Source organism: Ischnura elegans, chromosome 7 (assembly GCF_921293095.1).
Source record: "Ischnura elegans chromosome 7, ioIscEleg1.1, whole genome shotgun sequence".
In the NCBI taxonomy this organism is placed as follows: domain Eukaryota; kingdom Metazoa; phylum Arthropoda; class Insecta; order Odonata; family Coenagrionidae; genus Ischnura; species Ischnura elegans.
The window spans coordinates 28070626-28088718 of NC_060252.1; the positions used below are offsets into that span (position 1 = coordinate 28070626).

At 33.3% G+C, this 18093-nt stretch overlaps 2 protein-coding genes across 9 annotated transcripts in view; one reads left to right on the plus strand and one right to left on the minus strand.

Moving 5' to 3' along the window:
* The window catches only part of LOC124162737 (spondin-1), a 37349-nt gene extending 34214 nt beyond the window's left edge, over positions 1-3135 (plus strand). The window contains exons 12-15 of the mRNA XM_046539363.1: positions 1183-1353; positions 1576-1781; positions 1926-2007; positions 2756-3135. Coding sequence (XP_046395319.1) covers positions 1183-1353; positions 1576-1781; positions 1926-2007; positions 2756-2766 — 470 coding nt within the window. The 3' untranslated portion in view covers positions 2767-3135. The remainder of the gene's footprint in view (positions 1-1182; positions 1354-1575; positions 1782-1925; positions 2008-2755) is intronic.
* A 3823-nt stretch (positions 3136-6958) lies between these two features.
* The window catches only part of LOC124162736 (probable phospholipid-transporting ATPase IA), a 262810-nt gene continuing 251675 nt past the window's right edge, over positions 6959-18093 (minus strand). For 6 of the 8 annotated variants that reach the window (XM_046539362.1, XM_046539361.1, XM_046539356.1 and 3 more), the window contains 2 exons: positions 16742-16831; positions 6959-15270 (listed from right to left, as the gene is read on the minus strand). In XM_046539362.1, the coding sequence (XP_046395318.1) occupies positions 15257-15270; positions 16742-16831 (104 nt within the window). In that variant the 3' untranslated portion in view covers positions 6959-15256. Of the gene's footprint in view, positions 15271-16090; positions 16832-18093 lie in introns of those variants that run through there. The other 2 variants (XM_046539358.1, XR_006865658.1) reach the window with 2 other exon arrangements.

The window sequence follows — 18093 nt, forward strand, 5'->3', positions numbered from 1 at the left end:
AAGATTCATCTCAAAACTATTAATCATATACGTACTGAGAAGAGAACTAAATATGGTGAGATCATTTTTTGGACTGCATATTTGTTTTTTTTCAGAATAAGGTTTAGGAGTTACCCAAGTTCATAAATGGATTTTCTGTGAAGCTTTCTGAAGTCAATTAACAACAGTCAAAATTCAATGTAACTTCATCAAAGAAATAGTTTATGATCAATACTCCTCCTTCCGCAAGTGTACTTTTTTATAGCAGCATCATTAGTGAAAAATAAATTTTGCTGTGAGCCGCTAACCATTGAAAACCACATAAATTCTTGATAATTTTAAGTTGACTTCGGGAGAACTCTATAACATTACTTTGAACCTGGGAAATTCCATGACAACATATAGTATCTATATTGAGTACATGTTATGTTCATTAAAATTTCAAAGTAAAATAATAAAACTCATTCTTTCTGATAAAATGTTCGAATCAAAAGAAATAAGCAAAATAATATTCTAGAATATGTTATACATGGAAATACATACATATAAAAGTCATAGACATAATTCTTCCACATACATATAATGAGTGTTCGTATTTGTGGGATTGGGGTTGGGGGAGCTTCTGACATGCTCAGCTCCTCATCTATCTATACCCATGCAAGGTTAGGAAAGTACATTAGAGAACCACAAAACATAAGTAAAGGAAAGTAAGAGGGCATATTTTAGAGCAAATGGAGAAATTAAATTATGCACCTACTCAAGGAGTATAGTGAACAGGAATAAAGAGCAACTAAGAAAGAGTTGTACTATTGATATGCTGCTTATAAAACATTATGGTGATGATTCAAAAATTACACTACTATAAAAAACAAATCATTTTAAATCAAAAATAATTTTAATACCATTTAATTGGATTTACTCTGTATGTAGCAGTTTTTCCTCCCTCATCCCTTTTCTTTAGTATAAGCAAATTGGAAGTTAATGTAGGCATGGTAAAAAAATGATATCAACTCTATTCTCCATGTGTCACTATTAGCGATTATATTTATCCCAAGATTTTATCAGTTTTACCTCTTAGTTATAGCAGAAATTAAAATCAAAGAATAACGTTGTATGTACCCTTAGTGTGTGCTTTTAGAGAATTATGAAAGTCATCAGTGCTCAATATAAAATTTGAATAAAAAATATATGTTTCCCCTCTAGAGGTATGCATGGAAGAAGTTGAAGTAGGACCTTGCAGAGGATCTTTCCCTCGCTGGTATTTTGAGCCAGCCAAGAGAATGTGTGTACCATTCATTTATGGTGGCTGCAGAGGAAACAGAAATAACTTCAGAACAAGAGAGGACTGCATTGGAGCCTGCGGCATTATAAGAGGTAAATTTAAGTCACCTTTGGCTCAGTAATTGTAGTATATAGGTACATTAAATTTGATTGAATGTAATGCATTATACTCAAATGGTATTTGAAATAAAGTAGAAATTTTATGGTTGAACTTATAAATTTCAAGCTTTGTACATTTGAAATTATCATAACAATAAATGTAATCCCATTTTAAAATGAAGGAATAAAGAAATTTGATGTTCTCTGTTAATATAGATATGCTGGAGGCTAGCCCATTAGAAGGTCCTGGTACTGCAGTCGCTAATACTGTCAGGCAAACAGAAGAAGATTTGGAGCGCACTGGTTTCTATCCTCCTAAACCTGAGTCTCGTATTGACTGTGTTGCCACCGAGTGGAGCCCATGGAGTCAATGCAGTGTTTCCTGTGGAACTGGCTTCAAAGAAAGAGTGCGAGTTGTTAAGGTCGGTACATATACATACTCTTACATACTCATACTTACAGAGACCATAAAGTAAAACGTTCGAACTTTATGAGTTGGACGGTGGCAAGATTCATTTGTAATAATTTGGCAACAAATTCAATTAATGAATTTATTGACATTTCAGTTTGCAGCAGTCAACGGAGGAAAACCTTGCCCAAGAAAGCTTCTTAGAAGAAAGAAATGTCATCTCCCAGTTTGCCTACCAGGTAAAACTTTTTTTTAATTCTCTGGCTGGTGGTGGTATAATTCTAATGTAAAATCTAATAATTCATCCCTAATGACTCCAAACTCCTTCAGCAAATATTTACATGGAGAGGGTGGGGTAAGAGTTGAGTATGGTTTCAAGAATGCTGAACTATTAACACAGACTTAATTTACACATCAAGATCATATGAAGAGAAACTTTCCCAGCTTATGTGAACACTGAATGTTTTAAGTGTAAAACTATTGAGGACTGACTATATTTATTTTACCTCTGAAAAAAGTATTTTAAATCAGTTTGCTTCTAATTTAGGGTTACTATTTCATTCAACCCTTATACTACCAGCCTCTTTTGAGGGGGATATCCAAAGACTGTCAAGACTGTGTTCAGGAAGTTCAAGTTTGCAATATTTAAGATGCTTAATTATTTCTATAGTTTTTAATTTTATTTAAGACATTTAGATTTCTTCCCAATTCTGAGGATATGCTAGGGTTTATGCAAGAATTATAAAGGCATGGAATATTATTTCTTTGACAGAAAAAACAACTATTATTGCAAAAATGTTTCCCAACAAATCAGCCTGTGACAGTTTTACCTTAACCAGCCACAGGAGTATTATGGCTAGCTGTCAATAAAAGGGTTTAGAATATTCAAATATTTTTCTGATTTTTTTTCAGACTTCCAATGTTTTTTTCATTTCTTTTACATTGTACCAGTGTGCTAACAGTAATGTTTGTTTTTTTCTTTTACAGATGGAAACTGAATTTTGCAACTCATCAAAAAAGTAGAGAAAAGCTGAATCATTAACAATGTCAACAAATGAAAGACTATTTGGAAACAGTGACAAGATCATGTCTTAGAATGCCAGAGGATCAATCACTGAAAGCACTTTAGATTTTACCTTAAATAAGGACAACAAAAATAACACATAAAATGGGGAAGAACTTTCTCGCATTGGAAAATGAAATCTTGCATAAGTGATCATGTGAATTAAGTGGCTTTGAATCCAAGACTTTCAGGATTTAAGTGACAGTATGATGCCTATTCAATACTTGATAAAAGGAGGTTTTGTGTTCCTGCATTTGAAACTTCATGTTCCCCTACAGTGGAATAAATACTCTAGTGAGCCATGCACTGTCTTATTATTTTTAATTTGCCCATTAGATGGGTTTTTTTAATACAATCCTGACAAAAAATTGAATGGGTTGCCTAAAATGGATTATCTACGTGATTGATGCCTCATATTTTGGTTAATTGAGAAAGCTTCATCATGTACTGCCAAAGAGACAAACATTGCAGAGCTGATTTTGCAGGTTGTGGTTTTTTTGTGTGCTTGAAAATTGTATCATAAATGTTTCACCATAGTAAACATATATGTATCAAGATAAAATTTTCCACCAGTTTTATTGTAGCACGGACAGAGATAAGTGAGGGTGAGAGGGACAGCTCCACCTCCAACTCATGGTTAATGTCGAAGCATTTCAAATAATCAGTTAGACTCAGAAAAGATACAAGCTGTTCTACTTACCAACCTCTAGGAAACAAAGAAATCTGATTTGCTGCCATCCTTGTGTAGGCCTCTGCAGAATGATAGAGATACCATTGCTTTCAGGATTTACTCCATGTGCCTTCATTGTCTCAAACTACAGTTTTACCGGTGTAGCAGTCAGCTGTTTCAATAGAGGCAGCAATCCACTTTCTCTTTTTCTCTCTGCTTTTACATCAATACTTTTTTTCTTATGCAAGCAGGCTTCCAGAGCTCTCCTTTTGGAATTCGTCAAATAGAGACAGATACTCCAGTGCAGCAGAAAAGAATTGCTCCATGCAGCTATCTCCCTAAGTAATGACAGGCACATCCAAAAAGAAACCTCGTTCAGTTAACAGAAAACCAGATGCTGCTTTTGAAATTAGCTTCAACATAAGGACTAAGAAAAAAATGATTTAGTGAAAGAATTTCTGTACAGACAAGCTAAGATCAGATTTACAGAAGACCATTCCAGTCGGCCACTCCAATCTTAAATATGTGCTTCCTAAAATTCAGCCTCTTTAGGCAATGCCGGGTAAAAAAATTCATTTGTAGTGGAACCAGCTCTGGTAGAGCATGATCCTGCAAGGCTGCAAGACTTTACAGTGCCCAGCTAGCACATTATAAGTCGAAGGTGAAAGGAAGAAATAAGGAAGGTGCTTATCAAGTAAGCTTGTTATGGGTTTCTTACAGCCAGGCCGACAAACATCCAGAGTAATGACAAAATGGATGCCAAACTTTCAACACTTCCGTAGAAGTGTTTTTATTCCTTCGTTTTAGAGTATTCACTGCGGGATTTATGAATAAGAATAATTTTTCCATTCTATAATAAGAGTAGAAATGGCCATAATTTGAAAATCATTCACATTTATGAACTGATGGCAAAACAACGGTCGTAAGAAAAACGCATAATTTCACAAGAATAGCGACATAAAATAATATAAAAATTCCGGAAGGAATCTTTCCTGTATATATTGTATTCATTGGGTTATCAAACCATAAATTAAAATTCATAAATGTTATATTGTGTGGACCTTGAATAATTTCAGTTTTTCATGCACTTACCAGCCAAGTTTTTCTACATAATTGGATTTTTAACAGGTAACTATGCCTCTCACACTCATAAGTTGCCGTGGTGTAGTAGTTGGCGTATAGAGCTGCGTATGCCTAGGTCATACGTTTGGTTCTCCCTGGTGTTAATTTTTTTTTCTTTCTGCCACAAGGATAAAGTACTTGTATTATGCTTTGTATCTTCACCAGCCGGTTGCTTGCAGTTGTTAATTTTTTTCTATTTACGGGAAAATCTGTTATCAATTGTTGAGCCCTTATAAATACTCGCTGAATTTCACCGGTAGGCTTTAAATTCATGCTGTTCAGCTGCCTTTGGCACTCTAACATAAGCGACTAACGTTGTCTGAGGGTATTTGGCGGCATTCCTTACCTATTCTTCCCTAAAATCTTACCCTTGCCTTATATAAACCCCTTAGCTTACGATAAGCTGCTTATCATTTTTTTCCTTAAGAAACAGATAACTCTCTTACTTTGTGCTATCTGGGTACTCACACACGTAAATGGTAAACGATAGAGCGTGGATACACATTAGTAAGAGAACAGATTACCTGGCGATTAGGCAGCCCACAAGGCGAGAAAGTACACATTGGTTGCAGGTCACACAACACTCCCACAGTAAAAAACCACATTTTTTGTTTTTTCTCTTCTCGATTAATTGCTAAAATTTGAAAACTACTATCAAAATATGAAGATTTAGAATCCACATCAAACCTCATTTTCATAGCTCAAAACTTGAGAGAGAAAAAAACAAAATGAATGCAGAATGACTGACTGAGATGTTAAAAAATTAACTTGTGTACATGTATTTTGATTTTTTTGTGATTGCAGATTTAGGAATACAGGATATGCTAGCCAAAAGTAACCGTAGCCCTGTATATTTTTGATTGATAAAATGAAAAAAAAAAATTTCAAATGTTAATGCTATTGAGGCTGAATCTTATCATAAATGAACGGAGTGCTGTTGATTAAATTGACCAGCCTGACTGTATGCCTGAAAGTTAAATGGGATATAAATCTCATTCTTCATATGAGCTATCGTAATGATCCGGTCTCGAAGGAGAGAACATTGCATGAAAAACAGATGAGAAAAACATGAGCCCAATTACAAAGACAACACAGCAGCACATCAGATGGAAAAAATACAGCAGTTTCTTCATGAAGTAGTTTTTCATCCTCCCCAATAGTCTGTCTCCTTTAGAATTCTGACGGATTTCAACAGACAGTCTTGGTGAGTTCACATTCTCCAAAAATGGACTGAATAAGCTATTGCATGATTGATTTTTCTCTGAAAAAATAAACAGCTGAAGAAGCACTTGCAGTTACCATGGAATCAATGAGTTAGCCTCGTGTAAAATATTTACAGCAACAGGGAACTTATGTACATAGGTAAGTGATAAAAATTCAAATTAAAATTATTTTAATTTTTATGCAAAATAAAATATCTGGGACCTTATAACTAGAATGCATCTCATACTCTATTGTTTTACTACCAGCAGTAATAGATGTAATAAAATCGGAGCGTTAATATGATTTCAAGAATTTCACAGCTTCAGTGTTTAAGTGAAATCAAAATGACATGTTATGGTGAACAACAGCAACTATAATAACAACTTAGTGTGGGAAGAAATTTAAATAGTAAGTAAAACTTTTCCTTTTTCATTGTAAAATACCTAATACATCATGGGGAGTGTGGTCGCTTACTATGTGGAGTATTTGGTTGAATAGTATAGGGTTCGTCTTCAATAGGTATAAATTAATCACAAACCTGTGCCATTTTAGCTATTGTACTCGTTACTTAGCCGTATTTTCAAAAGAAACACTGCTTCTGAACCTCATGCTTTATTTTCAATAACTATGCAATAGATTTCATTTCAAACAAGATTCGTAAGTACCTACTTCGTTTCGTAGCCCACTGCTCAATTTTTTCCATGGAATGGCAAAGGGTATTTGGTGGCACTCACATAACAGTTCACTGCTTCCGGCGGCCTATCAACAGCGATTTCCATTAAAAGCGAGGGATCAAGTGAGAGACCTTGGGAAATCCCTGAGCTTCCCATCGACCCATTATGGCTTCCGGCAGAGAGAACAATCCGATGCACTGCCATCTGCTGACCATTACCAAAAAATTCAGAATGTTCGCTCCAGATGAGTGGTGATTTTGAAGAGCCTGGTAGCCTTGGTGAACGCTGTGCAAGCTTAGCTCCCAATGCATGCCACTAATCATATCACTACTCCTCTCTTACACTATGAATCTCAAGGAAATCTGTCATTTCACTTCAACTTCCACAAAGGTATCAGAAGAATATAATGTTATCTCGATATGAGGACTTATTATATGATTTTTCAATAATTTTTAAAATAATTTTGGGAATTTATTTATTCATTCATGTTAAAAGGAATTTCAGACATTTTTGTAAATATCATTCACATGAGGCCACAAAGATATGGTTGAGTTAAAGATTTTTTTTCTTTTTCATGATTTGTAGAATATGCAACATCTAAGAATTTTTTCCCTTCTATAAAATACCCCGTGCAAACTTCTATGCATTTAAAATATCATCCATTCCATCATGAAGTATATTACACAAAAACCATCATTATAAATATGATTCCATAATAAACAGAGAAAAAAAAATTAATACATCACTAGAAATCACTGGCCTATCCGATGTCACTGTATGAAGCATGAATGATAGGATAGATGTATGTATTTTATAACTGAAGCCTAACATTTTAAAATGATGAAGCCTCACAATCATCACCCTTGATGTTTGTGAGCCTTCGACCACATTCAAAATTGCAAAGTAATGGTGAAATACCCAATTACCAAACATTAAAAATACTTGTGATGATTGAAGCCAAATGCAAAAAGACTTATGTTATAAGATTTCACACCATTTATTACGAGAGAATATCTCTAATAACGGGGAAAGTTATTTCACTCAGGAACAGTAGCCAATTACATTTTCAATCAAATACCATAAATTATTCATGACAAACATAACATTTTCAGATGGAATAAACTTTTCACACTACCTTTCTTCAATTAAGTTTCGTACAAATATAAGGCATATCATTTTACCAAAATAACTCCTTCTCTATTACGGGATTAAAGATAACCCCAAATTGCTAATTATTCACAAGAATATCAAGAGGTGCAAGTATATGGACATGTGAGTTTGTGATAGTATGAAGTATCTCACCAACAAACACCAATACCATTTATACACATTTATATAGGTACTATTTGTTGTCCTAATGTGATTTTTGAAGGCTAAAAGTGTTGATTGACCTGTAATCACTTGCATCATCAAGACTTTTAGTTTTCGGTACAGTGCTTGCAACAACTCTAGATTTTTTTTAAGTATTCACATTAAAATATTCAATTACGCATTGCTACTCACATTAAAATGAATATGGCCAGAGGATCATAATTCATAAAGTATAAAAATAATTCAATAACAACGGAAAATAATTTCATGCACATAAATATTTTACAAAGATTCATCTAAGATTAGGCAAGGATTCTTTAAACAAAATTTCATAGTTGAAATCCCTACACCGTTATAGCCATAAATTATCACAAAACCCAATACTATGCATATTTAGGCCAAACACTGCCATTTGATAAAAATACTTTTCTGCTTGGAAAGTTTAAGAGCAAATTACACTAATGGTTTTTTTTTGAAGAATCACAAAACTCCATCATTGTCAGAATAAAATTTTTCGGCCCATTTTTTTCCAAATTTCACAAACTGACATTTGAAGATTTTCCATGGAAAATTAATTTTCCGCCCAAGAAAAATTTTAATGGAAGTTTCATTAAACTAGACATGCCTCAAAGCTGAGCATGATGACAGAACAAAAAATCTGAAAATAGTAATGCACTGTTAAAGTCAATAATGTCTGGATAACTGATTTATAATGGTGAACGCTTCTGGAGGGATGTACATAAATAAATCAAATCTGAGATCTTTTCTCCAAGTTAAACATAAAAAATTAAACTGTGTGTCATGATATGCAATTAAAAATTGAGGGAAAAAAAATTTCTATTTTTATTTCTTATCAGTCTGATAGTTTCAATTTAAAGTACTTCACTCAGAAAGTAAATCAATAAATCCATCAACCACATAAATTTTTAGCTGAAATCAATACTTTGGATGTAATAAACTCCAGAAGTAATGACAATTTAATATCAATCAAGACATTAGTTTGCATCATGTGAAAATTTGTCTCAAGAGATGGCTAAATCACATCACAGGCTACAGTTTTTTTCCAACCACTAAAACCTGAGCTCTCATGTCTGTAATTAGACAGGTAGAATCATTGATGAAATTGAAGAGATCTTTGGATCATGGAAGGAGCGTTTAATCACATTAGGTAATTGTAAGGGTAATGCAAGAATGTATTAGACATACTGCATGGTTAACACAAATTTTTGTGTGCATCAGAATAATTGGTGGTGAGATAAGATTGAAAAGTGGTACTGAACCTAAACACTCATAACTTGAACAGCATTAAGAAGTCTACCCTTCAACAAGGAAAATTAATGTCATGATTAAGTAATACTACAGATAAAGGTTATCAATTTCAACTAATTATTGACCAAAAATGCTCTGAAGTTTCAGTTTCATTGTTAAGTAATTACAGAGGCTAGCATTATTAAAAAAATACCTCAAAGTTTATACAAGGTACTTTGAAATACCTCTGAAATTGAAATGCTAAACATAAAATAATATATATACAAATTTTTCATTAACTTTTCCCAAAGTAATGTCAGACAATATCATTTCTCCCCTGAAATACTGTTCGCAAAAATTAAATTTATAGGTATTTCATAATCTTTCTCAGCAACCTAGCTGTAACAATATCAGCTAAGAACATACATAAAACTTCTTAATCACAAAACAGTTAAAGCCATTACTTGCACATGAAACACTAATTTGGTAAATATGTATCATAATTAAACAGTTTCAACCATAATATAGTAATGTCTCTGTGTGTCTCTTGCAGTATCAACTGAATTTCATGAAAAAGTTATGGTGAAAGATTTCCCATAGTATTATGAGAAATGTACTGCCAAATGTTTGCTAAAAAAATGCATAAGAAAGCCTTACCATCTCAAATCACAAATAATTTTTTGCTTAATACAACACTCATTCTTTCACACATAAGTTTATTAGGAAAAACAGTACCCACTCTTCCATTTTAATGGAAGAGTTCTGAATACAAGCAATAAAATCTCTTCATTAATGAAGCCAAGAACCTGGAAGACTTAAGTAACATTTACGAAATAACCATGAAAAACCTGCCCTTTCAAACTTGGGGAAACAATCGTTTTTCCCCTTCCCTACAGAAAAAAATACTTAAAAGTTGATAATTTTCAATGAATTCCTTAATTAATATGTTTACTGAGAAAAAATATGCAATCGGACACAAACCATCAGGTAAAAGAGAAGGAGATGCTATATCTGAGTAGGTATCAATTCTTCAGATAAAATTTTCTGCACGCGAATTAATCTATTTTATCCCTTCATCCAAGTCAAAAATAACATCAGATATAATCTTCATGTCCATTGATGAATTTCAAATGCCATTACTAGTTAAAAGATTTACTTAAGACGAGTGATTGAATATATGACATTCATAAAGGTATGGCAGGAAAAATACTACAAGACACTTGTCATAATATTATCTCAGAAATAGATGAATATATATACATAATATTTTTGTTGCATTAAACATTACTCATAGGAATGTGATATTAATCACTCGAAATAAGTAAATTTTTTTGTGCAGACAGTCGATCACTAATTGCATGAAAAACACAAATATTTACTTTTTTCTATCACATAAATAGCCATCTTTTGATTAATAAAATATAATGGCTTCCTTATCTATAATATTCCAAAAGCTAACATTATACTCCACATAGTTTATGCTATTTTGAACCCCTCATGCCTTATGAATTTTTCAGCCAGGAAACCCAAACATTTTCGGGTACTTACCAAATGTTAAATGCTAATGATTAAAAAGCTCTGGTATTAGGCTATATTAGATAGCACCATTCCGAAAAATAAACTTAGATTAAGGCAGATGCGGCTAAGGCAACTGCCATCATGGCCCAAGCATGAGAAAAATAAGCTTTCAATACATTTAGAGTCAAAATTTAGAGCCCAAATGGTAGCATGAGGTTGAGGTTTTCTTGATAATTACACACCTCAAGCCACACTCAGACATAAGCTAAAAAGTTCCATCTTGCACATCAAAAGTTTTGATCTTGATACTTATTATAGAAGGGAAACATATGTTTAAAAAATATACCTTAAACAGAATAGGCAATTCAATTTTCACCCATACTCAGTTGAGCTTCAATTATCATAATTTCCCAAAACATTTCTCTACCCTCCCTTTCCTCATTGCCTCCATTCCCTTCCATACCTTTTCCAGTTTCAAAACAACTAGTTCTTCAAAGGAATGGGAACAAAAGCTGTAGAGAGTGTATGACACCAAAAGCGTAGGAAAAATTGCTGAGGAAAGGACCATGAATGGATAATTTGTCTCTTATCATTGCCCATTCAGGGTATATCCTCCATAACCATACAATGGAAGCTCTTCTGTCATTTTTAGAAAATACGGAAAAGAACCAACTTATTATTAATAAAATTGGAAATACAAACATATGGGACAGGAAATAACATTAAATTACAAAAATCACTCGTGCATAAATATGACTAACAAGGAATCAAGGAATGGTTGCATACTAAGGAATGCCCATTTTCTTTTCTATAAATTTTTCATTTAAAACATACGAATTCAACCAAAAGAGATACCACAAACTTGTGAAACGTTAAAAACCAATTAACTAAAGTGGAATCCTGTTAGAATGCAAGTTCATGAGACAAAAAGACAATGATGAGGATAACTTTTCCTACAGAGATAATTTACTCAACCCTCTTGAAGAAGCAAATCGCAGAAAAACTTTTGCTCAAATTATTTACTCATTTCCTATTTACCCATGCATTTGAGTATGAGAAAACAGGATTGGATTTCTGGGACCAATAAAAGCCATACAGGCATATACAATGAAGACAAATTTATTTTCAATATCCTTGACCAGGAGATACCAGTGGATTGCCAGTAGTGAAGATTGCCATTGATAAAATTATAGACATGGATTGAACATGAAAGAATTCTCACCGAAAGCAATCATGTAGGTATGATTATTGGAAAAATATAAGTTTAAGAATAATTTATCAAGAACATGACTACTAGAAAAATACATAAATCATTATTACCTCATGATGGAAGTTCAAAAAGATAAGTTGGTGAAACATACCACGAAAGATTTAAAAAATTTGACAAAAAATGCATGTTATGCTCTTATCTTTATGTGTATTTTTATTGAAAACTTTTATTGCATCGCCATGATCCATATGCTTGAAAGTTGGATTTTGATATCAGTAAATTTCAGCAGTACTGGAATGAAAATTATAAAAAATTTATAAAGATAAGTTTATCCTGAATCCAATAATTTAAAACTTTGAAAGCTGATATTATCAATACATGATAACTAAATTTACTCCCAGATAGAGGTTCTTCATTAGGAAATAAATAGAAAATTTCCAGTACATCAGGAGATCAGCGTTAGAATCTACGTTAATTCAGATGATTTCTGGAAGTGAATTTTCTCCATTGGTGAATAATAACCTACACCTTTGTGTGTGACTCTGTATGAAATCAATAAAACTGAGTGCTTCACCAAAAAAATCAATTCGAAAAACATAAATGTTCACTTTTTGGAATTCATGAACAGAAAAACTCCAATAAAATGAAGCTCCTTAAAGTAAAATTTTACGGAAACCTCCTCATAGTGAATTCATAGCTACCTTTCCAGGCCTTTCCCTTGCATAATTCATGGAGAATTACCCCCATAACAAACATCTATAATTACGCAGCCACCCATTGAGGCCCATCTGGGGGCTACAGTTTGGAAAATGACCTCTATACAGCAAAATTTTTCACTTAGAAAATATTTCACAATGTGCTTAAATGCAATTTCACTTCCAAATTCCTCATTATCCGGAGAGTCACGCTTTGCTGTGACCTGGCCTTTAGACAGAAAATATCCTTCCTTTCAGTAATTTAATTTGGCATTGTCACAGTCTATGCACCTTAAGAGAAGTAGGAGTGCCATGGTAGCAACCTATGATGCCTTCTGATTCACCATATTTTAGCCAAACATGGATACTGGATTTGACAAGGGACTTATTGCATGTTATCAAACATTGAATCGTTCTTAATCCCATACTCTCGAGGGGAAGGAGGGGGAATATCAGGGTATTTGATATTTTCCCAGGAAGCAAATCTTATCTCCAGTTTTTACCCAGAATTTATAATCTGAGGTGGAATTGGGAGTCATTTGAAAAATTTCTGCAATTGTACACTGAGGTTGTATAGATCCGTGGGATGTTGGGTTGGACTGTTGAAGGCCAGGTTCGAAGACTTGTCCTCTGAATTTCAGAGATTAATTGAAATATTTAGCTCACTTTACTAAGCACCAATCTTCCCCCACCCGAATAATTGACAAAGGTAAACATCTCCCATTACACTAGAGGCATCAGAGGCTGTAGATACAAGGGATATATGGAAACACTAGAGTTTGTACCCCTATGAATTTTTTTGAGGAGAAGGGTATAGAAAGCCGGAGTTTCCAAAATTCTTCTCCAAATAATCTTTACTCCCTCAAAAGTCCAACAAATTTCAGCTCTCAAACTCTTCTGGAAGAAGTTGGGAATTCTTATCCAAGAGTGAGCGAGTCACAGAGGGGGTTTATATGTTATGGACTCGCTTAATATGTAACCGCGGTAAGAATTTCTCATCCCTTCAATAAAAAAGCCAGCAGGAGTAAACTGCAGCTGCTATATACATTACTCACTTCTTCAATCTACATGAACTCTGTTCCTCCTGCAACAACACAACCCGCAAGGTGCCTATTTATAGCAAACCCTCTTACGAAGAAGCCTCTATTTTCCTGGTCCAGTTGAATTCCTAACAAGGACTTTTAACTGTATCACCTATTTTCATACTGCACATGCCTATGCTCCTCATAAATTTCTCCCAAGTACATTTCCGAATCTCCCTTGGGAAGTTAGTATTAATTATGGAGCATAATGCGATTTTCAGGGATGATCAACAGATTAACTTCAAAGCTCCACTTCCCATAAACTTAATACAGTTCAGAACTCATTCAAAGGAAAGCCTGCATTCGAGTAGGTATCTGAATTTGGGGATAATTTAGTTGATTACTCCAATCACTATAAGCACGTATAAAACTTTTTTTTTCTTCTTATTTTCTACATAACAAGGAAAGCTAAAAGACTTCCATGACACTGAAATGTTCAGTTTATTTCCAAATGGTTAGTTATCATTTACTTGCATATATGGTGAAACCAAGGGCTTAAGTATTTCATGGAATTATGCATTGTAGGATCTATCATCAAATTGAAATTAAAATATCCACAGAGAGAAAAAAATAGAAATACGTGGACAGAACTGAAATTCAATCCTATAACCCCTCGTGTTCATGAGTAAATGTGACTTACACAAACATGGACAAGCATGGGGGAATGGGTACCAGCTCCAACAAAGGACCTACCCTGTACGCGCTACAGCCTTATGAGTTTGGTAAGTGATGAAATGCATTAATGACTTTGAAATAAATGGAGGAGTAGAGGGAAATGAAAAGAGAGCCTTACCACCCAAGCAATAATGAAAAAAAGGGACTAGAGTGAAGCGATGCAGGGGAGATTAGGATTTCTCCAATTTAAAATTGGTGTTACGGCTCTTGTGTACAAAAGATGGAAAAAGCCAGCATCTCTGAGACAATACATTGAGTTCCTGAAGCAACAAGCCCATCAGAGGCATCTTAAAAAGAAAATCAGGCACACATAAAATATATAAATAAATTTCTGATGGAAAAAAGCACAAGATTCAGGGGAACAAAGAATAATATCATATTTCGAAAATATACTTTAATGAAAGGATGTTAAGACAATTTTGAAAAAAAACATTCATTGGATAATTAGGACAGACACCACTTATTTATCAAATTATCATAGCAGCCTTCGGAAAATATCAGAGTCAAATAAAGTCTACAAACAAAAAAGCATTCATTCTGTCAACAAATATCTGTTATGCTGAAATTATTCACACATCATAAAACTAGGAGTCTTTTTGAATCAGATTGAAAAAGAACTACTGGACACTGATATGAATGTTACATACACAAGTCATGAAACATATAGATAATGAAGTAAAATAAATCACATGGTCTAACTTTGTAGCAATGATGAAAATTAGTATGATAACTCTAAGCAATTGAAGAAGTGGTACTATTGAAATGTAATTATATCTTTAAAAATATTATTTCAATTTTATACGTATGCCACTGTGGGCAAATCAGAGAATTCTATCAAGAATGTATGGTTTGCATGATCTCTAACAATCAAAATAATTTTTAATACTGATACCATTTCACTCATGGGATAACTTTCTTCATTTTTGCAAGTATTTAAGAGAGAATTTGTCGCCACCATTCAGCAGTGATAGATTCTGCAAAGATCTTTTCCTCTTTAACAGCTCCTGTTTGCCACATTCAGAGAAAGGTATCTATAAAACAATAAACAAATAAAAAAACTGAAATATTCATAAAAAATGTCAGGAATTCAATTACGTGAGCTGACCTTTTCTGCATACACAAGTTCTTCCAAAAAAATTGTCTATATTTTCCACAGCAACATAATGCAATAAAAACTAATAGAAATGCCTCAACACAAAGAAGAGGTGCCTGATATTTCAATGGTATTAAGGAAATTAATTAACCCAATGATACTGATTTCATATGGTATGCCATAAGCAATCAAATATTTTTGAAACTTCAATACTAGAATAAAAATGAGTACGTAGTAATTGGTACCAGCAAATCACACCCCTTTAAAACATCAATTTACGAACAAGATAAGTGGACTAATTTAAATAACAAGTCATTTTTATCATGTAACATTTCATTTTTGATCTTCCCATGTAATTGAGACCACTTCAGAATTTGCTCTCAAGACAAAATATATTATCACAAGATGTTAGGCAATACAAAAAATATTAGGGAGCATAAAACTTACATGCAACTGGCATTACAAGCATGATTGGGTTATTTCCAGCAAATTCATCACTTCAGTCGCATCTTCAAAAATTTACACTCTTTCAAGTATAACCCAACCCTATTTTTGAGCCATCTTCCCTTCTTCTGCAATTGAGCACATAAACTTTTACCACTAGAGACTGTTGTTATTGTGAAATTCAGTTCATTAAATTATAATTAACATTCAATTATGCTGGGAATTGCAAAGATATCACACAAAGCATACATTTACTCAGCTTTTAATGTATAATTATTGCAAAAAGGGAGGAATTGTAAGAATAAAAAAGAGTATTACTTCTCAAGAGTGTAATGTTGCATATCTTTATTCATATTAGCACCTTTTATCTGTCTGAACACTCTAACAGGATTCCACACTGTAATACCAAACTGTTCAAACAGAAGATAAAATTAAGCATTTAATTATTTCCATTGACAGACACACACTGATCAGGAACATGGTCACAAACAATCACAAGAAGAGAAAACAAAACTAGCTCAATGTACGATGAAAACAGGAGAGTCTTGGCATATTCCTTTAGCCAACGTTGATTACATACATCACTTCATGTATCAGGGGTCACAGATGGCATATGGGTACACAATCGGTAAATGTTTACATCTTTGGTATTAAAATTTAAGTGAACTGAGTGAAATCTGATTTAAGGAACATTTTATGATTCAAAAATAGTATTCACAAAGATATGGATGACACATAGTGAAAAACAGGGAAAGGAAATTATGAATGGTTAGAATTGAATGCTGATTTATCCTGATAAATCTCTGGTATCTGTACTCAAACCAAAGACACAGAATGCAGATGTAGCTGTTAACATATTATGTACAAACACAGTACTAACCACAGCATTCACGCAATCCACAATGACACACCAAAGCAACAATGAATGGTGCTTCCCTGAGAACTAAATATAACAACTCACATACCACCTGGTTTGGGAAGATTGGTATTGTAAGCTCGAATCACTTCTGACTGAGTCACTGCCCCATGTTCCTCTTGGGAAAATGCAAATCCGTCTGCAAGAATAAAGTGAAAAAATAGTTTTCAAATCAAATATGTGACTCAGTTCACATTTTACCAAAATTATTCATCTGAGAGCATAAATTGATTAGCTTTTAATTCCCCAAATTACAAGATTATAGGAAATGCATTTTACACTATTCAAGCACTTGAAAACAAAATTTTAATAAGAAAATACATTGTGCTCATTGAATTAATCCATCAAAATTTTACAATGACCTCTTGTTGATAGATAAAAATATATAATTCAATTAAAAAGGAATGACAAATTCTTTAAAACTCTTATATTAAGTGAAAAACAACTATGTCAAGTTCAATTACTGCAATTAAATACCAAGTGGAAATAGTCAAACACCAAATTGAAAACAAAAATAAAATAATCGTGATCAGTGCTGTTTTTAATCCAAACAAATTATGAGCGTGCACATTCCCAGGCATTGATGCTGTACAATTTTCTCTATGTAAAAATGTACACAATATTGAGTCATTGAGTTACCGCATAATTTGGTTCAAGATTCATTTTGGTACGATTTATAATTTGGAATTATCATAACATTCAAAATTTAACCAAATCATTCACAGCAACGTCTACACATTAACTTCTAAGTATTCTAGAATCAAACAGTAAAGTTTACAAATCAACTCGGAGAACAGTTACATATTTCCAGTTAAAATGAAAGGAAAATTACTTTCAGGAACTAAAAAAATCTACTGTACTGTGCCAGAAAGCACCAAAATATATTTAACTTCAATTTAATATAACAAGACAAAACTAACAACAGTATGATACATGCAGTGAAACCTGCAACTTTGATCTATCCTTACTTTAAATTTGAAATGTTTTCAATTCAAAAGCAGAAAAAAGTGAACAGGAATGATCTAAGAAGACATTTTTGATATTTGATATAGGTACTTCATCTTGGTAATAAAAATTGAAAACTCAAAAAATGTAAAATAACTAACATGTGGCCAGCTAATGGTTTATTTTTGTGAGTGCACACTATTGTTTTCCTACAACCGATAAGTCAACATGCACTGTTATCCTGGATAGAAAAATTGCAAAAGTAAATATTTATCTCAAAAGATAATAAGGCTTCAATAAGGAACCACAAGCTAAATAAAAGATCCCCTGAAACCTCAATCAGCAAATAATTAGCTCAGCGGTTCCCAAACTGGGGGTCACGAGCCCCAGTGGGGTCGCGGGCCGTTAGGAAAGGGGTCGCGAGATGTATACAAATAATATGGTGAACTATGTACT